We start from the raw sequence: 26081 nt of genomic DNA on the forward strand, positions 1-26081 counted from the left end.
TGATCTTTCTCCCATCCACCCTCTTCCTAAGAATTCGAGCACGTGTCACTTTTGGATCAAGGTCATCTGCATCCAAAATAATTCCCACAGCATGCCACTACTGAGATGTCCAAAAATTCCAAACGTGTACTACACGTGCTGAAAATCAATTGAAATAGAGTTCTAATATGTATCATGAATCGTATTATTTTTGAGTACCTACACTCTTCCTCTCACTCAACCAGACATAAATAGGGACAATAACACCCCGTTTTTGTTTTTTTGGAAAAAGGGAATTCCTACGGTTAAGAAATGAAAACGCCAGCCATTCAGCCAAGGTGTTACTTCTTTATTATTCACATCTTTACGCGTTATTTTGATAATTACGATAATTTTTTTTTTTTGTATACAATAAAAACAACGCATTTTAATGCCACATTTTTTAACGTCCACATGATCACACACGAGACAAACTCTAATTATCTAATTCGCTAAATTAAAATTCTCATACCCGGCGAATAAATAAATTACAAAACAAAAAAACAAAACAAATAGGTATACCTATACATATAGCAATGTATCTAATAATACTGTTTTTTTGATATCCTGCTTCTTGTAAAAACAATAATGATAGATAGAAAATTACACAGATGAAAAAAAAAAGAAAGAGAAGAGAAAAGAAAACAAGAGTAGAGAGAGATTTTAGTGCCATTTGGAGAAAAAAGAAAAGAAAATCGATAAATATGAAATTTTTCGAGAAGAAAAATACGCTACAAAAAGAGATTCGGGAACCGGAGATATGGAATGCGAATACACCACGATAACTAAAATTTAGTCAACAACTAGAAGAAGAAGAAAAAGAAAAATGAGATAAAGCGTAGGTATATAGTATACAGTATAACAAAAGGACTACAATAAAATACAATATTGCACCATATTGAAAAATACTCTTACAATATGTATAGTGATTTTATATAGAGGAAAAACAAAACGAAACGAAAGGAAAAGGAAAAAACAAAACGTAATGATATTTTCACAATGAAAGATTAATCCTTAAACATTATAGTAGGTAGGTAGTATTTGATATAATTTCAATAATTCCTTATCAAATATAACAGTCGAAGTTCACAATTTCACCATAAAGGTGTATAAAATAGGTAGATACTTAGGTACTAGGTTTATATGATACATACGTAAATATGTATGATATTGGTAGGTAGGTAGGTATACTATAATTATTTGGACTTGGTTAGCAAAGCTTCTAAAAGCTTCAGTTTAGCTTTGGTATTTTTGTAGCGAGAACGTAACGTATGAATACAATATTTACTATCGTTTAACGTTTTATTTTCAGCCTCTTGCTCGTACATGTAGATACGATTACGTAGCTTCTTTTTTTCATCTTTTGTAGCTTTGTATTCCATCATAAGTTCGGGCCTGCAACAGATGCGAAAAGAGAGAAAAGTGAAAATTAATGTTGGAAAATGTAGGTAGGTTAATAGGTGCTTTACACCGACTAATTATGGTACGTCTATGTATGTCTATCTCCATCTATTTTTTTTTTTTTTTTTTTGCAAAAAAAGTAAAGAGAATAATGTTCCTAAATTACATACCAGACTATCTAATTTGCGAGTAGGTAATAAAAATAGACCACTACGAACACCTTTTCACGAGAATCGATCGATATAGTATGAATGATACGAATACTTACTCCATTCATTAGCATTAACCGATATAAAACTTACATTTGGCAACATTGCATCGACGACGATACTAAACCTATCAATTATAACAGAAAAATAGGACTACACAACGAATCGACGAATTCCAGAGAAACAATACGGCTTTAATTTTTACAAAATGAATAGATTTTTCATCATCATCACTCAAACCCAAACCCTAATTATTGAATTGGACAGTGAACTTTCACGCAAATTCTCCCTTCGACTCCCAATCCCTTTTTAAAACGTAGTGAAATTTGAAGCATCGCGAGCCAGTATTTGACCCTTCGTCACCATTCAATTCACATGAAATATTTCAAACTTTTTTTTTTTCAAAAATCCATTGAAAACTCGACACAGAAAAATTCAAACAGCAGTACGCAAAATTTCAAAAACAGAATTTGATTTTTGAAGAATTTTTGAAAATTTGAACTTCTTGAGCTAAAAATTTGATGAACTTGAGATAAAAAACAGAAAGGTTTATAACCCATTATTCGGACTTCCAGAACTTCCTAAATCGATTGATGGTGCAGGCTTGACATTTTTTTTAAGTTAGTGGATTTTTGAATGATTCAATTTCCAAAAATTTCCATTCCACAGGCCCAAATAACATTTAGCACCTGTATTCATGACTGTGACTACTTCGATCAATTTAGACACATTCGAAGATTTTCAAAATTTGTCACCAACGATTCAACGTTCCTTGAGCAATCATTTCTGATTTAAAAAAAAAGGAAAAGATAAGTACTCAATTTTTAAAAGAATGGAAATCCAAAAAATCTGCTGGAAGCTTTAAACGGCTTGAAAATGAGACAAATTCTTATGGGAGGGCCAAATTTGAGCCTGCTACCTTAATTTTGTTCATTTTTTCTCATCGGAAAGAGAGAATTAATTTTTTTTTCAATAACACAATAAATTAGGAACATACGTACGTAGAAATTATTGCGTCATTCGATCCATCAACTTATCCTATTTTGGTTCTGATTATTTTGCTCGTGTTTTACTATCCTGCTTTTTTTTGGTAAAAATTGTTGAAGAAGTCCTATTTTTATCATTTTCAAATCAAACTTTGAAATGTCAATAATTCATTCTTTCTTTTTCAAAAATTGAAACTTTGAAACATTTTACCCAACAATTTTTCCCCCTCCCCAACGCTCCTAAAATATTTTTAAAATATCGTGAATTCTCGGTTTTCCCATCTTTTTCATGTTGCCTTGCTTGTTTGACACTTATGAATATACTTTCTTCCAGTTTTCAATCATCAAAATGTTATACTCTTTTTCTTGTTCTTCTAGAATTTTTATTTTTGAAAAAAATGGTCTTGAGCGATATAGAATTAAAAGACAACAATCCGAAAAAATGTTGACCCTTCTCTCCTTAACCTCCTTAAAAATTCTAGAACATTTATCTTAGCATTTTATTTTAAAACAAACCTTGACATTTTCAGTTAATTTCTTTTTTTGGAGTTTTGTTTCTTTTCTTTGATGATACAGAATATTATAAATTTTAACACCCCCCCCCCCTTTCCACAAAAATTCTCCCTCCCGATTAAAAAATATATTTAGGTAATGTTCGGTTATCCCATACTTTTCATAAATCCACACGTTTTCCAAATTGGTGGATTGCAGAATGGGAAGAAAAATCAAGTGCATGCACCCTCGAGAAACCAACAAACGGTGAGTCATATTTTGGTCTGGTCAGGTTTAAAAGGACATTGGAAAGGTGGAGGAGGGGGGAGGGTGTTGAAAGAAATCAGTTCGAAAAAATAAGTCAATATTCGACATCAGCGCATCGAATTAGTTCTAATCGATACGTCATTTCAATTTTCAATTTTTTTTTTAAATTTTGATCAAAATTAGGGTCTCTTGAACCCTTCGAGGGTGTTGAAATACCATGTATTTTGAAAATTCTTTTTTCACAAAGAGGGTAAAAAAGACTATTTACTAAAATGTTTTCAAATTAGGTATAGATGACAACTTTCAACTTAAGTAAGTAGGTACAGGGACATCGAGATATAAAAATTTTCATTTTCTGTTTTGGATTTTTGTGGGCTCAAATGTGAAACTTTTCATTTTAAACGAAGAGACAAATTGGTTCAAGCGAAGCAAGGGCGAAAGTTTTGGGAAATTAGATTTCACGAGGGCTAAAACCAATGTTTTTTTTTTCAGGAAGTGGATTTTGAAAAAAAAAACGAGGAAAGGCCCGAGCGAAGTAAGGGCGAAAACTTTCGATAATTTGTATATTGAGAGCGCTGAAAATCATGTTTTTTTTATGCAAGAAGTTCATTTTTTGGCCTATAAAATTTTGGAATTTAAAAGATTTTTTAGGATGTTAATTTTGAGAAAGAAAAGAAAACAGGCTCAAGGAAAGACAAAAGCTTTTGAAAATTTGTATTTCGAGAGGTATAAAAACAACGATACTTTTTATTTGAAAAGTTTATTTTTTCTCTTTAAAACTTAACGAAGTCGGAGGTCCCGACTTCACTTTTGTTTACCTACTTGAGATAATTTCGATAGTGTTAATAAAATTGCATATCTACTCAGTTTGCCGTAAAAAAAAGCGAATGGTGGCAATCGATTTCGGGAGGTGGAACAAATGAATAAGTTGTTCAACAATTGACGATTTTGGAATTTTTTAAAACTTTATAAATTTGTCTACAGCAGCAGAAGTTACAGCGCTTTCTTCAGTGATTTAAATTTTCTGGAGGAAAGTCAACTTCTGCTGTATGCTCCAGATTCACACAAAGTAGGTGGCAATCGATTCACCGGAGGGGGGGGGTGGTTATAAATTCATTTTCATATTTCTTCTTGTATTTACTCGTTTGTAGAAAATTAATTGACCAATAGACTACTATCACTATTCTCAAAAAGTCGTCGAAAATCGAAAAATGAACTTTGCCAGCACGAAAATCAATGGCAAAGAGTCCAATTTCAGCTACTTGAAGAATAATTCCAGTCATGCTGGAAGGTGCGAGGGAGAGAAAAAAGCAACTCTGTCACACTTTCTTCTCCAACTGCAGAACTACCCAGTCATTAATTTCTCAAAAGTTCACTTTCCACCCCTAGGAATTGGAGGTGATGCTAATTGCCATTGCCAACTTCCCATCAATAAAAGGCACGAGCACGGTTACATTTTCGTAACAGGTGTACCGTGTACCTACATACAAAGAAAGGATGCCTGCGTCAGAAATCAGACACGTGAAGGTTTTCGGTTAGACATTGGCAATGAAAAAATTTTTCACGAACGCCGATTACTAAATTCAAGTTTAAATTGAAACAGCTTGCGGCGCTGGTAAATTAATACGCTCGTTAGGACATTTCTGGAGAAAAGGCTGCGTCATTCAGCGAACCATTCGTTTTTAGGCCTGCTGCGGAAAGGGAAAATGCCGATTGAAATTTCAACTTCGCATCGCAGCCACACAGTTGACATTGTATTCATCAATTACACGTTACGCAAACGCAATGTAGGTCTAGAGGTAGGTATACCCTTGTCTAATCCACATGTTTGTTCGATTTGCCGACGTGGTTAACAACCGTAGGTAATAGAATAACCCCAATGGCAATATTTAGACGTTTTTACACATTTTAATTTCTACGAACAATATTCCACAAATTATTTCATTCTAAATTGAAAATTCGGCTGAATTATTCGAGTTATTTTTCTGTGAAATTAATTTTAAATAAAATTAACTTCGTTTGTAGGTACATCAAAGGGAAAATAGTGGAATGTTGAGGAATGAGACTTATTTACTCGGCGTGTTTTTCTTTTCATCATTTTCATCAACGAACACTGAACAGTAAGTATAAGAAAAAAAAATACCCAACTTCCAGCCCACGTGCTTATTCGTATTACTCAATTATGCCAGAAACTCTTCGAAATACTTAAGGAAAAAATCTTATCGTCGTCGCATTTGCTATCAGCATCCGAAAAGAATTTTTAAAGAGAAGAGTAACTGGTGAAAGTTTCCTTTTACAATCATTTTTCAGCGAAAAATCCCTAACAAATGATTTTTTCACAATGCGAATCGTTCGCTTCGCAAACTATGTACTATACGTAAATAATTCGGCGAGCAGCGGGCGAAATACCTTCGACATACAATTTTTGCACGCAGATGTACAGTAGAATTTGCTCAAAACTTCATTTTTACTACCCACTTTGAATTGTTGTACGTACAGTTCTTTTCCCTCTTTTTTTGGAATTCATTTCTTTCGCATAAATCTAGGTTTTATCGTTTCAGGTGAGTAGGAGTTTCGCGGAATCTTAACCATGTCGAAAGGATCATTTTAGCCATATTTACCTACTGTGAGACTCATGTGAGAGGGAATTGCACCGGTTTCATGACGAATTTGAGAAAATATCGAAAAGATTTTTGAAAATAAAACATCCCACTCGTATCATTTATGAAACATTAACTAGTTTGAACATCGACGAATCAATATCGAAGATTCAGTTTATACGCAAATAATCAATCTACAATCTACATACATTCTACATCGTTTTAAAAAAATCGAAAAGCCCTCTCAAGTTGAAAAAAAATTAAAAGTTATGTGATATACTACCATGCCTACATTGTCTACGTGAGGGATATTAGGAGACACAGGTTGGTAACACTGGGATATTCGCGATGTCCTGGTCCTAGACCAGGATATGAGCAGATATCCCAAGCCAGTTCGCTATCCTGAGTCGACGCAGAGTAGTGTAATTCGCGGACAAATAGTGCTGTTAATAACTGACCCTTAAGGTCGTTCATTCGATCCCTTCTTTCATTAGAGTTAAGGTGTTTTTGTTATAATCTTTGTGGTAACAATCAGTTGTGTATTAAATTGAATCGTTCATAATTGTTACTCCAAAATATATGGTATTTGGTGAGTCACTACGGTGTTTGCTTATTTATTATATATTTACGAGAGTATTAATGATTTATTGCTGTTTGAGCTAGTCTGGCCCCTTTGAGGAATTATTCCCGGTGAATAATTCCAGGAGTCAATCCGTGTGCTTGTTACTAGTTATATCCCATCAAGTCCCTTTAGCCATAAATCTATTACTATCTCTCATTGGCGCCCAAACGTCAAAAGAATAAGTCTCACGCAAGTGCCACTTATTCGAAAAAATTTATTTTCTTAGAAAATAAATAAAATTACTCTCGTTTTCAAAAACGCCAGTAATTTATACAGATTTATTCCAGTATAAAGATCGACCGAGGTCAGTGTCTTTGAAAGAACAAATCTAACACTTATTCCAGTATAAAGGCCAGCTCTTACCAAGCCAGTACCTTTGAAAGAATAAGTTACATGCTAATTCAATAGGAAACAATAAGCTTGTAAAAAACGCAATCGTGTACCTTTCTTCACGCACCTAATTTTCTATACATTCAACACAGGTAAAAAATACCTGTACTGGACAACAGAAAACAGGAGCCACACAGTACGTCGCGGTAAAACCTCCACTACCCCGCCACCACCCTATTATACACACGAGTGCATTTCTTTAAAAAAGGTCAATACCTATTGTGTAGTTTTAAACAAATAAGCTATTGTTAAAGAAACATTTATTCTCGCATTTCATTACCCAAACCACTTTGCTTTTTACGATGAATGCAAAAAAGCAAAACGGTCCTGCCGGAAATCTGAGAAATAAGAGTAAAACGATGCCAACCACAGCTGGCATGTGTCTATGCAAAACCACGCCACACAGCTCTTTCTGTCCACGCTATAGAAAGAGAGGTAGACCTGTTAAAATAATTAAGTTAAAAAACCAAACAGCGGAGAAGTCTAGGACCTCTCCACTCATATCTTTCGATAACCTATTCGAAAGCAATTCGGACCGAAATGCTACCGACGCTGAATCCGAGATTTCTGACATACCCCAAGTAATACCTCAGAGTGCATATAGAGAAATTCCGAACCAAAAAGCTCGTTCAAGACAGCCTCAAATTCCTGAGAATTTGACGCCGGAAAATCCAGCTCATGATCTATTCCAACAAACATGGAAATGGCAAGCTGAAATGGAATCGGAGATTCAAACCAATTACGCGATTCACGAAGGTGCCATTCAAGATTTGTCAGAAGACCTCGATAAACTATCGCTTAACACGGAGGAAAGGCTATATCAAATTGAAACCAAAGCGAACCAATTTGAAACCACGTGCAACGCTTGGTCCGATAAAGCCAAGGAGTGTGCTGCGTCCATGAAAGAAGACATAGCACACAATAAAAGGACATCGGACAAAGCTCTAAAGATAGCCACAGACGTTAAGCTTGAGCTCAGAGACAAAACTGAGCACATTGTAGAAAACATCTCGAAACTCACAGAAGATTGCAAAAAGATGGCAGACGACTATTACAGTCATCCAAATCAACGCAATTCTGGAGGAGAATACAGCAATGTGGAAAAAACCAAAAATATGCCTATCGATGTAAATTCTGTACGCAGTGCAGGAGCATTTTACAACGATGCGAAACGCTTTTTTCCACACGAATTCATAACTGAATTCGAGACATACTTCAGACGTACGAACGCAAATGAAGACCACATGCGTTGTGCATTTAAAAGCAACGTTCTAGCGAATGATGCAGAATTATGGAGAAATAACCTCCATGATTCACTCACATATGAGGAAGTAAAACAAGATTTCCTCAGGCACTATTGGAGCAAGCAACGACAGAACGACGCATGGGAAGAGTGTACAAAAAATTTCACGTACGCTCCGAGCCTCGAAGCAATGGCTAAGGAAATGGCAAGATGGGCCAGGCAGCTAAGCTACATGGACTATGCCGTACCCAGGCAAATAATCGAAATGCTAACGAACAAAGCTCCATTCACTCATTTCGAATATTTAATGTCAGCCGGTGATTCGATTGACAATTTCATTGGATGCCTAAAATATCTAGGCAACCATCAAACAGATCCAAGGCGTGAAAGAAAGGTTATGATCGGAGAGGAGCCCACAACCTCCAAAAAACCAATCACAACCAACACAAATTTGAACCAAGCTACAGGCCAGGGCTCAAATGTCGACAAATGGAACGATGTGGAATTCTTACGAAAAGCACTAGCACAGGCGCTACTTGCCAAAAAGAAACCGAGGGCCCCTACACCCCTACCAATCGAATTTCATAAGAAAAACTTTCACAATCGAAACAAAGACGACCGCCAGAAATCTAACACCACGAGCGATACGAATGCGGCGACCACAACTCCAAAGGAGCAGCAGCCCATAAAAAAGAAGAAATTCGACTTCAAAATGCCCTCAGGAGCCATACCAGTACAATGCCTACAATACCATGAAGAAATGGGATGGGTATACGTACCTCCAGAACCAGAATCGGAAGAGGAAGCAGAACAAGAGATGGACTGCAACCAAATTCTGAATGAATTACTAAGTGAGCCCGAAAGTGACAATTTGCCGGGAAACGACCAAAGCTAGACCTGGTCGGGGCAATGTCTAGCAATTTGAAAGCCCTCGGTAACACAATTTTCACAGAATTCACATGGATAGGCGACGGCTTAGTTCACTTCATGAAACGAGGCGAACTCCGGATGCGTCAAAATTTAAAATCACGGAAGTGTTCGACACCGATTGGGGAAGTAAATACAACTTCATTTACTCCCTACAGCGGAACTTTCTAGCTGAGCTAGAAAGCTCCAAGGTAACCTTTTTTTCCGACGGCCCGAACTACGATATGAAGAAATACGTACACGTCGCCGAAGCGATTAAATTGGCTCTCATCCCACAAGTCGTCGGTGAAATTCGAAATGGCGTAAAACTCGAGAAAGAAGACGTACGTACGATGCTGCCGCCAAAGAACTACGTACCGCCGCCAAAACCGGCCTACAACGGCAACATCCAACAACCAGCCACAACAACCACGTCAACTACCGCCACCGAAACACCCGCGGTAACGACACAGGCCAACAATACAGCTTCAACGTCAACGGCGTCAATGACACCGACAACACCAGCGACTACTTCCCAGCCAATACAAAGTATCGTGACAGGAAATCAACCGCAACCGATCGCAGCCTATAACTCGCAGAACCTGCTGGGCTTTTATACTGACCAAAATAACGCCATGGATACGAGCAATTTCGAAAACACTTCTTCAATCGACGGTCTGGGTGCTGATTTCGCCACACATACCAGCCTAAAAACCTGGGAAGGTAGCATTGGTACACGACAATCGTTCAACGCTCTGAATACGACTCCAGACAGCTCGTTCCATTTCGAGAATACACTGAACGTCCGTTCACAATCGACGTCCAACGTGTCATTAGCCAAATCAGCGGACATTAACTTCTATCGTAGAACTTCGCTACAAACCGACGATTTGCAACCTACGAATGAACCTGCGGCGATAACTGCGACCGAATATTCAAACGATTCAACCCCGCTATCAGACGAAAATTGGACAGAAGGCGATATCGAACAAAATATACCAACTCCCAATTTATACGATGTAACGAAGCATTCAGAACCGCAGATTTAAACGACGAAACCTGGGGTAACGTACATCTGAACTATCTAAACTTACGTAAAAGCGCGCTGCTAATATATTTCGAATATGTAGATACTCGACCTATGTATTTAAAACAATTTTGCCCATTAAATATGCCAACGATGCAAAACATTCGGATAATTTTACTTCTAATTTCTCCTTTTTATTTTTTATTTTTTATTCAAGAGTTTTACTTTATTCTTTACGTCAAATATATCATTTTTTTTTTTCTTCAAATTGTCAAATGTTTGAAATATTTTTCTTTGTATCAATACTATTATAGTTTTCATTTACCTATCTTTCGTATTTCATTACCTGGATATGTCACTATAGTTTGGCATTCGTCAAAATTTTTTTTTTTTTGTTTGAAAATACATTAGATACACCATATTTTCTTTTATTTTTATTTTATTTTTATATTTGTATTACATTGTCTTGAAGTAGACAAATACCTTATTATTTTAAAAAAAAAAAAAACCTTTTTCTTTTCTAATTGATTATTTTTAGATATAAAATTTTTATTTTTTGTTTTTTGACCACTACTAACCCAATAATCTTGTCAAAACTTTCCACTTTTATAACTGTATCGAAATAATTCTATTCCTTCTAGATTTAATTCATTTTTTTTAACGTATTACTCTGCAAATGTTGCGACTCTACATTTAATTCCTGATAATCAAGAATTAAAATCAAAACAGAAAAGTGTTGACCAGTCTATCTTCCTCAAGTATCTCTCACCAAAACACATTCGACCTTGTTTTGATAATGGGGGCTCTGTTCAGGTTCTGGTAGAGGGTTCCCAAGGGGATTTTCGAAAGAAAAGCCACTTGGGGCTACCTACGGGATATTGGATGAGCCTCTCATACTCACAAAATTACACACACTCCAACGTGTCTCGCCTATCCTCGTAGCAACGCACGGGGGGCAGTTGGGGTGTCCTACAGGACAATGACATTAGGTACGTGGTAGTATACATTCTTACCGTGTGTTTCTCCGTGGATTGCCTAAGGGTAAACCCACGGGGGGCATATGTGATATACTACCATGCCTACATTGTCTACGTGAGGGATATTAGGAGACACAGGTTGGTAACACTGGGATATTCGCGATGTCCTGGTCCTAGACCAGGATATGAGCAGATATCCCAAGCCAGTTCGCTATCCTGAGTCGACGCAGAGTAGTGTAATTCGCGGACAAATAGTGCTGTTAATAACTGACCCTTAAGGTCGTTCATTCGATCCCTTCTTTCATTAGAGTTAAGGTGTTTTTGTTATAATCTTTGTGGTAACAATCAGTTGTGTATTAAATTGAATCGTTCATAATTGTTACTCCAAAATATATGGTATTTGGTGAGTCACTACGGTGTTTGCTTATTTATTATATATTTACGAGAGTATTAATGATTTATTGCTGTTTGAGCTAGTCTGGCCCCTTTGAGGAATTATTCCCGGTGAATAATTCCAGGAGTCAATCCGTGTGCTTGTTACTAGTTATATCCCATCAAGTCCCTTCAGCTATAATCTATTACTATCTCTCAGTTAAAGAAAAAAAAGTGAATTTAATCGCAAATTTTTCATTTTTCAAGTTCGAATTCTTTAAAATAGGTAACCTCCTTTACAATCTGTTTCCTTTGTATAAATCTTCTAAAAATTTTAAGAAATAAAAAATGAAAAATTGAAGTCTGAAAACATTTTTTGAAAGTTTTTCATTTCTTGTAAAAATTCTTGTAAATAACTTCATTTTCTTGAGATGGAAGATACTTAGAAGAATTTTGATCAGAAATGAAAAATTATTCAAAAATGTTCACAGACTTAAATTTTTTCATTTCTTACATTTTTTCCAATTTTTGGAGGACTCGAGCTCCATATAATGTAGAGCGAGCATTATTTAGGGGTCAAAGATTGTTTTTTTCTTTAAAAAGACGCTGCTTGGAAGAATTTTGACACAAAAATGGCAAATTTTAAACAAAAAAAAATTGACTTTAAATTAATTCCATTTATTTTTACCAACTTTTGAAGAAGTTCATACAAGAGGAACAAATAATTTAGAAGAATTCTGAGGCAGAAATGATTTTTTTTTTGAATGAACACGAACTAATTTTTTTTGGATTTTTCTTGACAGGTGTTGGAAGGGGGCAGGGGAGGGGAGGGGAGGGAAGCTCTAAACACAATCTTCTTTTGGAACTGGAAAATTATCAAAAAAATATGGAACTAATATTTTATAGAATTCAATCACTTCAGCGGATGAGAATTCGAGAAAATGAAATTTCAAAATAAGAACCCCCCCCCCCCCCCCCGGGGGAGATTGATACAGAGTACTCGCATTCGTTCCATAGCAAAACTTCTTTAAATTAATCGTAACATTGACAAAAATTCTCTCCAAAAATAAGACTTTTTTTAGACACTGAAAGAGTGCAATGCAACAACAGGGCGTCTCCTAAATCCAAAAAACTAAATTTGAAAAATATACTACAAAAAAGTGACCAAAAAACTTTAATCCATACTAAACATAACATTTCATTTCCAGAAGCGTGACGAAGCGATGTGTCGTGGGAGGGGGGTGGAGACTGGAATTCACGCAACTTTTCTCGTTAATTTTTCTCAATTTTTTACTCCAGACTCCCCCCTCCCACACCAAGATTTTTACAACACTAATTGGCCAGATATGGTTAAGACCATTTTTTAAAAAGGAAAGTTGGAAACAAAAATATGAAAATATAAAAAATTTATTTGAATTTTTTCATTGATTGGATTTGTTTTTGGAATTTCTAGAGTTGATTTTTCCATTGAAAATTCACAATTCTTTAGAAGTAAAACATTATTTTTGATGGGAGAAGTCAATTTTTCTACCTTCCTAATTTTGTTATAGAGGAGAGGAAAGTGAGGGCGAAAGATTTTGAAGATTTATAATTTAAGGAATAAAATCGATGATTTTTCGTAATTTTTTTACAGTAAGTAGAGAAAAATCGATATGCAAAAATTTTTCAAACACAATTTTTCTTCATTTCGATTTTTTTTTCATTTTAAAGATCCTTTCCAAATTTCGTACATTTTTCACGGTTTTTCGTACTTTTTCAGGTCGTTTTCCAATTTCGTACTTTGTTCGTGAATTCGTAGTTTTTTCGGCCAGTACACACCCTGAACAATAAATTTAAAAAATTAAATATCAAACTTCCCCCAAGATCCCTGAACATATAATTTCTCCATTCAGGAAAAAAAATGCTGAAATTGATTCGAAGTCCAGTTGGTAGTTACATATAAGACCAACTTTATTCTAAATTTTATAAAAATGCAAACACTAGATATGAATATCTTAGTGGGTGGGAGGGAGAGCATCAAAAGACCGTTTTCGCGCAACCTTCAAAAAAAACTGCGTAAAAATAGATTTACAAAACATGTTGAAGCTTATAAAATTTCATAATTATTAGGGGTTCATAGGTTCACTAAAAAAAAATGTAAATCTCACAAGAATTGATTAACATTGTTTTGTAGGAGAAAAGATGAAAAATTCACATTGGAATTTGGAGGTCATTTCATCAAAAATTCCAGCTAAACTCACACAAGTTTTGAAAAAAATTGAAATCGACTCATTGTAGGCCATGCGAAATGTATTTGAAAGATAAAATGCTCCGAACATATTTGAGAAAAGGAGTCAACATAAATAACACTTGAGAGAAGTGAAAGAAAGCGAAAATTTTGAGAAAAATCGTTCGAAAAAAACTCAAAACATGGAAAATACTTTTGAAACTTCTCACGTTTTGAAGGGAAAATTTCACTTTAAAATTACTGCAGATTAAATAATTTGATTTTTCGAAAACTCGTAGGTAGGTACCTACTTTTTTCATAATTCGTACTTGAATTGAACATTTTTACTTTTTTGCAGTATCCATCATGAAGAAAGGTAATGGAAATGAGGTAAAATTTTTTTCAATTTCTTATTTTTTAGAAAATTTCTCAAAGTGTTGTTAAAAATGCAAAATTTCTTAGGCTTATTTAAACGATGCAGAATTAATTTAAAACTGATTTTTTTAGCAATGAAACGGGATAGATTACCCTCATGAACCACCTTATGCATATTGAAAAAACTTTCCACGAACAACCATTTTCATATTCAGTATTGCAAGGATTTGTTTAGAAATTATTTATTGCATTGTTACCAGTTCACTGAATTATTTGTTTTTAGATAAGAATCATTCTATCCGGCATCCCCCTTGCATCACACGAATCAGTGAATCATTTTAATTAGTAAATTCTTCGCAAAATCGTCTTTAAAATGAGATTCGTTTGTTCACACTTCACAAGCGATTAAATAATATTGTCATTTTGCCTCTTTCTTCAAATAATTCATCATGCAAACAAATAGACTGCTCAAGAAGAAGGGCATCGTTCAAATTTCAGAGCAATTCCATCTCAAACTCCGATCAGTATTCAGCAGCCCTTCGAGGTGCTCAAAAGACAGGGCAGATTCGCAGCAAAATTGTGCCCGTATTTCAGAAAGACATCAGCATCCAACAAAAAAATCATCGTAATTGCTCATTGCGATGCAAACATTTTCTCATCTTCTTCGAATTCAATCGACCCAATCACTCGCATGCAACCATCACCTCATCACACGCCCACACACAAAACCAAAAACTACCATAACTAACTACACAATACATGCGTATTGAAAAAATTTCCACTTACGATGATAGTTCGTGTATATTACTGATTCGAACATCGCTTCCATCAGCATTACACAGAGGCTGGCACTCGGCAGAGGTTGATTTGTCTTCGCACATGGTTGCTATCGTATTAGCCGGATCGAAATCCATGGTTTCATTTTCAATAATAGTAGCCAAATCGGACGAGGCTTCTTTCAGTTTCAACTAAAGTAGGGGGAAAAAATACCGTTTAATCATTTTACAAACCACAATCTCAATTTACTCAAAGGTACGAGAAACTCCTTCACAATAAGGTTACGACGAGACACTTACCGAAGCAGTAGACCTCGCTAAGAATCTCTTTACTGTCCGGTAACGAGAGTAAATAGGATGAAATAGGTCTTCGTTTCGAGCCGCAGTCTGACCAAAAGTGCTTTCTAAATGTAGCAATTCTCTCTGAATGGATACCTTTTCGTCTAACAGCTGCTCGTGTGTCATGTCCTCGACGCATTCTGGCCTTTCGGTGGCGATACGTTTTTCACATAATTGCTAAGGGATGAAGAAAGAGGTCAAAAAAAAGAACCAACGTAAAAATACTATAGTATGGTAGGTAGGTATATCGTGTAACGATGTCTGATTAATGAAATTTATTCTAGGCACGGTAACGTGTTAAAACAAGCTACGGCGTATTACCTTTTCGGCTTCTTGGACGGCTTTTTCTTTATCTATCGGCGATGACGAGAATAAACCCAGATTTACGCTGTTATTTGGATTCTTCGTGATATGTAGTCGATGCGCGGAAAAACTTTCGTTAGCTTCTTTTCTAAGTTCTGTACGAGGTGCAAGAAAAAAAAACAAAAAATAGATATTACATCGTCGTATGGTAACGTAAGTTTTGCGAAACGAAAAGTTTCATTTTTACGATAATTTAAAGAAGAAGAAGGAAGAAGAGAGGAATGATGGGTAACGAGATTTCGGCCAACTTACGTTTGAGATTATTTTTCAAATGGATAATACTGGCTGACATTTGTTTATACTCTGGATGCGCCATTTTGTTCGAGATACTGGCCGTTTCACCGAATTTACTTTCGAAATCTTCTTCGAATCTTTTCTTTTTTCTTTTAACCCTGTACAAAGACGAAAAAATGGACACTTGAGTTTCGAGCAGACGTAAAAAAACATACTCTGAAACGAGCACTAGGTAATTTCAACCACTTACCATTGTAAATGTTTATTAACTTGTAAAATTTTCATCTCTATGCCGGATAAATGAACAGCGTGAGACGAAGCGGATAAATCGTGAGAATGATGACTCAAATTGATGGGAATTTTAGGCGAAACTGATCTTTCGATATTCTGCAACAAACAAACACATCGTTCAATTACCTGCTTTTGTAAGTACATATAAATCGACTGAACGTAATGATTTTCAAACATTTATTCTCCCCACTAACCGAATTATGAGGATGGCGATGAGCGAAACTCCAATTCTCGTAACTTGTTAATGGTTCTGATATGTCGTTAAAATACTGAGCAGGTTCAGGCGAACTGTTCATTCTAGTCGGGCTCGATGATTCCGAAGACGAGTCGGAAGAAGTTGAACTAATGGAATGCGTATCGCTATCCTGTAAAAATAAAAACCAAAGTTCGACTATTAAAAACGTATTTTTACCCTCGATGAAGCCGGATTACGAGTACAGTGAAGATAATTCGTTGAGTAAATATTTTTCTTTTTACGGTCATCCGAGCTCGAGCAACTCGAGTACGATTTTTATTGTTAGTATTCGCGATGCTAAGTTCATTACACACGACTTGGATGCTTTTAGGGTATAAAAAGTCGAATCGATTCGATATTAACTATAAGGGGTTAATTTAACGTTTTATAGATCGAATCTTCTTTTATTTTCTAAAAATAATACCGAACATTTGTAAGATATTTTTATCCGACTTGTAATTTAAAATAAACGTCTGAACGTCGACAATTACAATTTTTTCAATTTTGTTTTTGAAAGAAAAGTACAGGTAGGTATGTTGTAATTTTCAAAGTGGTGTGTGGGATGAATGAAAAACAGAGACTTTACGAACGTACCAGATACGAGTTTGAAGTTTATTCGATTCGAAATCAAACTTGAACTTGACCGTAATTTCATTAAAGTACGTACACCTTAGATAATACCTCTACCTACCCGTAGTCCCCTACTCATAGATTTCAGTAAGGTAATAAAATAAAAGAAGCGAAAATTCATCAAAAAATTTGAGAAAAAAGTACCAAGTCAACAGTTGTATCTTTTGAATTCTTTTCCAACGTAGAAGGAATCTGATATCGTACATGGAAAAAAGCCCCATTCAATTTTTTCATTTTCTTACTTAATTTTTGTTTCGCTTTTTTCATCGAAAAAGAATCGAATAAGTATACATATTTGCTTGTGAATTAAAAAGTGAAATTTTACAATTTTATTTAAAAGAATAACACCATCGAATCGATTTTTAATGCTGGGAATGAATTTAAAATGCTAAACTGAAATGAAAATTCAAGTTCACAAAAAAAATAAAAAATAACAGAAACGTTTCGAATTGATTTTCCAGAAAATTTGATTCCATTTTTACATTATTCAGAATACGAGTTCGGAGAGATTTCCATTAAATAGTCGAGTCGAACAAATACCACACTTTTTTACTGTTGGCCATTTTCAAATTCCAGTAGAAAAACGTTGTTTGTAATTTTCTCAATATGGATTGGTTATATTTTTTCAAACTGGGAACAATGCAATTTTAAAATTGTTGTTTTTTTTTCATTGTCGTTGAATCGAGTAAGCTTATTTTAACGAAGAAATATTTGAAATACCTAAGTTGTATTTTCGATGAAATATTTTTCAATTGTTGATTTGTTGCTAATCATCACTATTGTCATAAAAAAAGGGAAAGGGGAAAAAAGAAATGGCCAGAAATCTTCCAAAAGCAACTTGAATTAGTGTCCATGGAGAGGGAGGGAGGGAGGGATGGAAGGAGTTAAAAAATCTATGAATTTTCAGTCTCATATTCAATTAACAAACCTCCGAAAATTGTGTTTCAAAAAATAAAACAATTTACAGATGAAAAGCAGTCCCAATGTGACGTATCAACAAATAAAAAGAATTTTTTAAATAGTGGTATATTTTATAAAAATTAATTTAAGCAGAATTTACGATAAATGCATCGAAGTTGATCAATATAAATTGATACACCTATTACGATAATTAATCAATTTTTTCAGCAGGGAAAAGCTTTTTCAAACGAGGAAATATTTTTGAAGGTCTGAAATCTAAATTCCCCCATTTTATGCCTAAAATAATCTTGTAATTATAAACACTCACCAAAAAAAACCGATTTTTTTGAAAATTATTGCCTACTTTTTGTTGTTTTTTTTTCAAAGTAGAACACCAATTTTATGAAAATACTTCTAATTTATCGTTATTCCAACAGAAAAAATTTGTCAAATGAAATCACTTTTTTGAATTAAGAAAGCTTTTTCTCGATTTTTTTTTCAACAAGGGAGCTGCTCGGTCTGACACACTCCCATGAATCAAACCAAGCAAACTTAAAAAGACATGTCCTAAAACCGTTGTAACCAAATTTTTAGACGTTCAAGTTCATTTTTGGATTTATGATAATTTGTTGATTTTTTTTTCATTATCAAAAATATTTCTTCAACAAAAAAAAAACCAGCACATAATCTTCCAGCAATTTACAAATTTCTGCAGGAAAATCGAATCGCTCCTCGAGGGCAAGAATTGATCGTTTTCTGAGATTTCATTTGATAAAATATTGTGAAAATTTCATGTTTCAAAAACCTCCTGGAGACTTCAAAAAATTTCAAAAAGTCACTGGAGGTTCCAAAATGACTTGGAATCCACCCGCAGTTCGACTTAATTAGCAAGTTGAAATTAGTTTGCAGAATGAATTTCGGCTTTCAACTTGCATTTGATGAAATTTTGTAAAAATTTTAAGCTTCGAGAATCTACTGGAAGCATTTTTTGCCTTTCTAGAACAATTTGAAATTTTCTAGAAAAAATTGAAAATCAGCTGGAAGTTCCAGAGTGGGCTAAACGTGGTCGTTGTAAAAAAAAAAAAAGAAAAAAAAGGTAATTTTTGTTTATTTTTAAAATGTACTTAATTCATCAACAAATTTACCAATTTTTGTTTTTTCACATTTTCTTCTTTCTGAAACAACGTTTGGAACCCCTACAAAAAGTTCTGAATTAAGTATCGTAACTTGGTTCTATCCTTTATTTTTTTCCAAATACCTATCATTTTACGTTTTTTTTTTTTTTTTTTTTTTTTTTGAAGTTTCATCTTTAAAAGCTTGAGAATTAGCCAATTTCAAAGATATAGGCAGAGCTTAGAAAAGTAGGCATAGTAGGCATCACTTTTGAAGAAATTCCCTCTAGCACTAGAAAATGACCTTGACTCATTTTTTTTACCAGGGATATAACTTGATCCCTTTATTCCTCCCTCTTCTGTGGAACGCCACTAATGATTTACTAGAAATTAGAAAATCATCATTCTTAAATTTTCAGAAGTTTGTCAAATGTTAATAAATGGACTTTGTCATGTCGAATTTTGATTATGGACGTTTTGGAGCATGCTTTTATAATTTACTTACTTAGTTTAGATTCATTCGCAAATATTTTCATTTTTTTTTTTTTTAAAGCTTAAATTTTACGGCATTTTATTTTCATTTTCAATTGAGAATAAATCAAGTTGTTTCAGATTTTTCAAGCTCTTGTATTTTCGTTTATTTTTCAATTTTCAAGGCAAAAATGCTTCAACTTATTCATAAATGAAAAAATTACAAATGAACGAAATTTTTTCCTGCCAAATAAAAAAATGGCTCCTCAAAATTACGAGAGAAAAATGGTTTTATAAATTCAAAGAGAAATTTATGATTTTTTTGGTTGTAATTTCATATTTTTTCAATGAAATGCTTAAATTTTCAAAATTTCATTAAAATAACACCGTCAGGGCCTAAAAAAATCGATATTGTGAATTTGAAGTGAACTATAAAAAGTTTGAAACGTTGATATGTGAGAAGGCAGAGAGGGGGGGATTGCTCTGGATGCATTTCGATTCTAATCCAACCATTTACTTATATGAACGATTAAAAGTAGTCATTGATTGCTTTGCCAAAATTTGTTACGTTTGAAAGCTTCAAATTTCCAAAAAAAAACCGCGAAGATGTGAATTAAAAATGAGATAAAAAAATATCGTAAATACTCTTCCAGGAGATGTGCCTTTGATTGAAGGAACGAAAATTTCCTTTCATTTGTATCTACTAAAACAGCTGTTGAAAATTTCTGAAGGGGGGAGGTGCAGGAGGGACAGCGATAATAAATTTCTACCAAAATTTTTCTCATCAAGGGACAATAAGTTATATCTGAAACCTCAAAAAACCAAAATCATAAAAAATGAAAATTTTAGATAAGAGCATAAAATAACATCTTTCCCAAATTGGATATATTTTCGTTAAAAAAACGTGGTCATTTATTTCACAAAGAGCGTCGAGCAAAAAACCGTTCTAAAACTCATCCCCCTTCCCCTTCGACCCTTCGCTTCACAACCACTGGGATTTAAAACTGTACTACGTCATTATTAAAGGATAAAAGCTCGCTAATAGCTTATATGTACAATGCACATTGTACCTACTACGATAATACACGTTAAGATATAAATTATCATACCTGAAAAGTCGACTCGGTAGGTGACCGGTTAGATTCATTCGCAAAGCCATCCACGTTGCAGCTAATCTCATCGTAAAAATTATTTGGCTAAAAAAAGAAGAAAAAAGTTTCCATTAATATCACCATATTTGAAACTTACATCTCGAAGTTGAATCGAGGATTTCTACAAGTAGGTATATAATTTCATTTTCATTCAAAAAGACGACAATACTGAAATATCTCACCTTTCAAAAATAAAATTACAACGAAATACGAGTAAGTAGGTGTACGATAGGTTTGGCTGCAATAAAAAAAATTGGCGAGAAATTCGTAGCAACGCCGACGAAGATGCCTTAGGTGGTACCTAGATAGGCATTTATAAAACGGCGTAGAAAATAATTTTGCAGACTCGACGTAATAAATTTTAGCGGCGAGAATTTATAATAATTCTTGATTAGACAAACACGCCGCGCTGCCGCGTGCCGCGGATGGGTAAGGTAAAAGTCTAAGTAGTTGCACGAAAATATAAGAATTTCAATACAAAACACAGTACATGTATAGAATAACTAAATAAAACTAGATTACATAACAGTTGAGTTTACTATATACGTTCTTCTTTTAAAACGTAGATATAACTCAAAAAGTTTCAACGTATTCCACGCTTTAGTCCAAGTTGCAAGTTTTCACACTGTAGACTTATTATTAAGAGCACGCTCACCCTGTTTTTTTTCCCACCTCATATTCTACCTGCACGTTTTAGGAACCCACGTTCCCCGGGGAGCTTAAAAAACGTGCATTCGTACTCGAAAGCTGTGAAAAATCGATTAATACCAAAAATTTTTAAGCCTTTGCCCAAAATTAAAAGCTAAAGCTTGCGTATACAAACGATGAAAATATATCAATAGGAATCCGCCTTTTGCGGTAGTTTTCTTTTCTTTTTTTAGCACTATAAAGGCATATTTTAATAGTGGAAGTTTGCTAAATTTTCAATACCAACGGTATTAAAGCCTACACGTGGATTAATTTTATACAGGGTGTCATATTCGGAGTAATCTCCTTTGAAAACGGTGACATAGGTAGGTATTCATTTTTAGCTCATGTGAGAATTTTTACCTAGTCTTGAAATGGAAAAGGGCAGGATATGTTCATACATATTTGGACTCAATTCAAAGTAAAAGGCGCTAGAGCACATTAAAACCTTCAGTCAATCATATCTCTTTCAGTTTTCAAGATGAGCTAACACTGAAGTGAGACTTTGTTGTGCTCATTCTCAAGTTGCACAAAAAATGTTGGAAGGATTTTGACCAAATTCATTGAGCCAGCCCCTCCATTTCGAGTTGAAAGTCACTCAAATAAAATTTTAGCTCAAGAGAGGTCCCTGAAGAAGAGATCTGAATCCTTAAGGAGGGGGGAGGGGGCTCGAAAAACTTACTTTGAGTAAATTTGGGTACTAAAATTTTTTTCTTCTCAAATATTTCGCATCATTTTGACCATAAAATCAGAAGATATGATTTCTGAAATAGGAGAAGTATTCTAGCATTACAGTGGTGCCAATTTTTCGACCATTACTGCCAAGGTCAATTTCAAAAAATCGAAAAAAATTTGTCAAGTTTTTGGCCATTGTCATTAGTCATCATTTTTTTTGAAATTGACAATAATGACAGGAAATTGGCAACACTGCATTCCAAAAAATTTGAGAAAAAAAATTTTCAAAATAAAAATTTACCCAGAAATTAGCGATTTGAAGGAAGCGTAAAAATGGTTTTGGATTTTGAGGGCATTATCTTAGGTTGAAGCAGAATCTCAAACACCAACTCCTGGAATCTGGACCATTTTTCTTTCAACAGGTTAGGTAGAGGCTAGAGCGGAAAAATCACAACTTTTTCGAAAATGTCCGATCCATATTTCTTCTCCAGAGGCAAATATTTTGCATTAATCAAGCCAAAACATGAGAGGATATTATTTCTGAAACTGGGGAATTATTTTGGAACGCAGTTGAGCCAATTTTTTGGTCATTATTGCCAATTTCAAAAAACCGAAAGAAAAAATGATATTATGTTTTCGGCTATTTTTTCAATTTTTTTGAAAGTTGGTACCACTGTGTTCCAAAATATTTCCCTGGTATTAGAAATTGCATCTTCTCATGTTTTGGATTGATTAAAGCGAAATAATTGGAAAGAAAAAATTTTCAAAATAGAAATTTACTCAAAAATAAGCAATTTGCAAAGGAGTCCCAATAAGGCTATTTTTTTGAGCTCCAGGAGTTTCCAAAGTAGAGAATAAAAAATAAATTTTAGGAACCACTGTAACTTTCATAATTGAGCTTTTTCGGATGAAATTCTGAGTCTTTAGGTACTCTTTGAAAAAACTTTGAAATCACATTTTCACGATTTCAACGAAGTAAAATCTCAGAATTTGATCCAAAAAAAGCTCAATTATGAAAATTACAGGAAAAATCAAACGAAAAATTATCGAACACTTCATGAATTCTTCAATTTATTTGAAAAAACGTGCAGAAACACCTTTTTAGGGGTGCCTAAAGTGGGGGGGGCTCTAAAAAGAGGGTTCAAAATTACGAATATTTGAAAATATATCTCAAAACGTTACGTTTGCAGCAAATCGCAGATTTCTAGTATTCTCAGGGTTCCCAAAATATCGAAAATTACGAAAAATTGAAAAAATTGGATTTTTGAGCACCAGCGCAAAATTTTATTGAGCTAAAAATTTGGTAGGATGGAGGTCTTTCAGATACTAATAAAATGTAAAAAGCGTTTTAAGCGTGATGGTTCCAAAATTTTCTAAAAATTCAACCCCCCTCCCCATTTCTGCTCCGAGGGTCGAAAATAGAAAAATCACCTCGCATAACATTTATCGGGTTCAAACAGATATTTTACGCTGAAAAATTTTTTAAAAATAATACTCAGTGGTTCCTAAAAAAAATTTTATTTACAACTTTGGGAACCCCTGGAGTCCAAAAAATGGGCATTATGGGTTAACTAACCACGGATTCGTATTTGGGATATTTATTATAATATTTTAAGACTGGTCGAGTCGATAATTTTCCATGTCTGGGCCCAAAAAATGGCCTTATCGGGACTCAAAACAGACCCCCAAAAATAGGCCAAAAGTGTTCCTGGATTTTGATCACAATTATTAGGTCGACGCAAAATCTCAAATAACGTCTTTTCGAACTAAACGATTTTTCCCAAAACAGGATTTTCGAAAAAAATCACGATTTTTTTGAAAATTTCTCCTGTTTGAGGCCGCATATCTTCCCTTAAGGGACACCTCCGGAGCTAAAAATTTTTCTGAGTGACTTTCAAACCAAAATAAAGATCTTCACTGAATTTGGTCGAAACCCTCAATATTTTTTTTTCAAGATCAACCCAAATGAGGCAATCACATTCAATCTATCTGCAATACCTACTCGAGAATTTATATGCAGCCTTGAAGAATAGAAACACCTCCAAATACCTCACAGCATTTTCCCTTAAATTTCCAAAATCGACAAACTAATCTACATTTTCGAAGTGAGGGCTGCTTCATTTCTAATAAAAAATTTTTAAACCTCGAATAGAACACTTTTCACTTTACAACACCAGGCAAACATGTACACACAAACTCGAGATGAGCTACCTATCTCACATTCGAAAGCAAGATTCCTACCAGCCAGGACACCCTGTATACTGCTAAAATATGGGTAAAAAGTTGACGCGCACGTTTTCAAATGAAACTTAGCCTGTTGCGAGAGGATAAAACGACCCAGCGGTTTAATTTTTTTAAAACCTTTTCCATAGGTAGGTATACAATTCGCAACTTAGCACATGTTACCTTTTAGCATCCCCAACTGCATAAATTCGTACACTACACGCGCTTTGTAATCAGCATGTGCACGCCATACAGTAACTGTTGTATCCACCGCATAAAGAGGCATTAGCTGCCACCAGGGCCAAAAATGACACCTCAGAATACTTTGAAACTTTTACAAACTTAGACTAAAAGTTATTACATAATAAAACGCAACCGTTCGAATGCCATTTGCAATTTTCCTTAATTGCAAATTCCAGCGTACTCCTTTTGAAGTCCCCCTCCAAGGCGATCCTCCTTCTCGACGTCGAAATGAAATTAAAATTTACAAATTTCCATCATCGTCGTGAGAAAAAAATATCCGCTCAAAAGATGAAAGCAAAAATTTCATCGAGAATTTAGGCTCAGGTTCACGCACAGTCGTACCTACTCGTAGTCGACGTAGCGTAACTTTTTCCTTATTTTTTATTTTTTTTTGCTGCGAAATAAGTAGGTAAGGTACTCGTATCTGCTGCGTAATAAAATTTAATTTTTGTACCCTTCGAGGTATCTACAATATGTTTAATTTTAATCGATTTCCGCATCTTTATATTTTTTAATAATAAACGAGTTTGTAATACTTGTAAGTAGGCCTACGGTACAATAAATGAATGTCTTCTTTGTAAATGGTGAATCGCTGCGGTATATTCGGGGGAACATGGCTTTTTACTTTAGATCTTTCGAATTCGAGTTGCTAAGTTTCGCATCGTCGAATTTTTCTCAACCACAAAAGCGAAAAGGCAATGGAAAGTCTTTTGTATTACCTTTTCTTTTGTTGGGAACGGGTTTTTTATGTATTTAGTTGACATAACGCTTTGAAAATACTCGCTCACGAGTCAAAAATAATTTATTTTTTATACGTTCCCAAAAAAAGTCGTAGGCATTATAACGTATCTCGTACTTTTCTTGGGCACATCAATCGTTTGTTTGAAAAATAAATAAAGAAATCAAACACCAGAAACAACTGTCAACTTGGAGAAATTTCCTTGAATTTAATTAACGACGGAAATTTTTTTTCACGTTTTGTGAAAAATGTTGGCAAATTTTGAAAGGAATTTTATTCCAACAGAAGTCGTCGCATTTTCGATATTTCAAGAATTCAGGTGTTCTTAATCAGAAAATAATATAAAACGGATCTCAATTTTTTGACGCCTGTTGGAAAAAATTCTCGAAATTTCATTTTTTTTTTATTATTATTATATATGAAATAAATTATACAACATGGACAACGTTTTATCTAATCTTTGAGCTCAAGGGGCAAGCTTATCGACTACTTCTTCAATTTCACAGAAAAACTCGATAATTTTTACTTTTAACTGTCCTTATGATCATTCTGCATTAAAAAAAAGGATTTTTCTCAAAGTTATAATATGCTTCCCAATTATCTCAAAATAGTTTCAAAATTTGAACAAAGTAGATATTCTATAGAATTCTCAAATATTGTGAAGAGAATAAGTTTTTGAGTTCCGAAACGAAAATAAAAAAAATTGTCTGAAAATGATTTAATTTGAAATTTAAGAGAAGTCTCAAGAGGATGATGACATTGATGACTGATGAGACACAAATCAAATGAAGTGCAAATGTTAATCTATTAATGATGTTTTACTCTGAAAATGAAAAAGGGTCTAAAAAAAGGCGAAGTCCAAAGCTGAACTGGGCAGACCTAGATCGAAAGAGCATGCAAAAAATGTATCAACAGCCAAAC

The 26081-nt window shown here is 34.4% G+C and overlaps 1 protein-coding gene across 3 annotated transcripts in view; it reads right to left on the reverse strand.

Annotated features, from left to right (window-relative positions):
- Positions 1 to 307: 307 nt before the first annotated feature.
- The window catches only part of LOC135833337 (uncharacterized), an 83172-nt gene continuing 57398 nt past the window's right edge, over positions 308 to 26081 (reverse strand). For all 3 annotated transcript variants that reach the window (XM_065347087.1, XM_065347085.1, XM_065347086.1), the window contains exons 11-18: positions 20552 to 20638; positions 16289 to 16459; positions 16054 to 16190; positions 15822 to 15961; positions 15528 to 15664; positions 15168 to 15383; positions 14878 to 15059; positions 308 to 1413 (exon numbers count right to left, since the gene is read on the reverse strand). In XM_065347087.1, the coding sequence (XP_065203159.1) occupies positions 1215 to 1413; positions 14878 to 15059; positions 15168 to 15383; positions 15528 to 15664; positions 15822 to 15961; positions 16054 to 16190; positions 16289 to 16459; positions 20552 to 20638 (1269 nt within the window). In that variant the 3' untranslated portion in view covers positions 308 to 1214. The remainder of the gene's footprint in view (positions 1414 to 14877; positions 15060 to 15167; positions 15384 to 15527; positions 15665 to 15821; positions 15962 to 16053; positions 16191 to 16288; positions 16460 to 20551; positions 20639 to 26081) is intronic.

This window comes from Planococcus citri, chromosome 1 (genome assembly GCF_950023065.1).
Source record: "Planococcus citri chromosome 1, ihPlaCitr1.1, whole genome shotgun sequence".
Lineage (NCBI taxonomy): Eukaryota > Metazoa > Arthropoda > Insecta > Hemiptera > Pseudococcidae > Planococcus > Planococcus citri.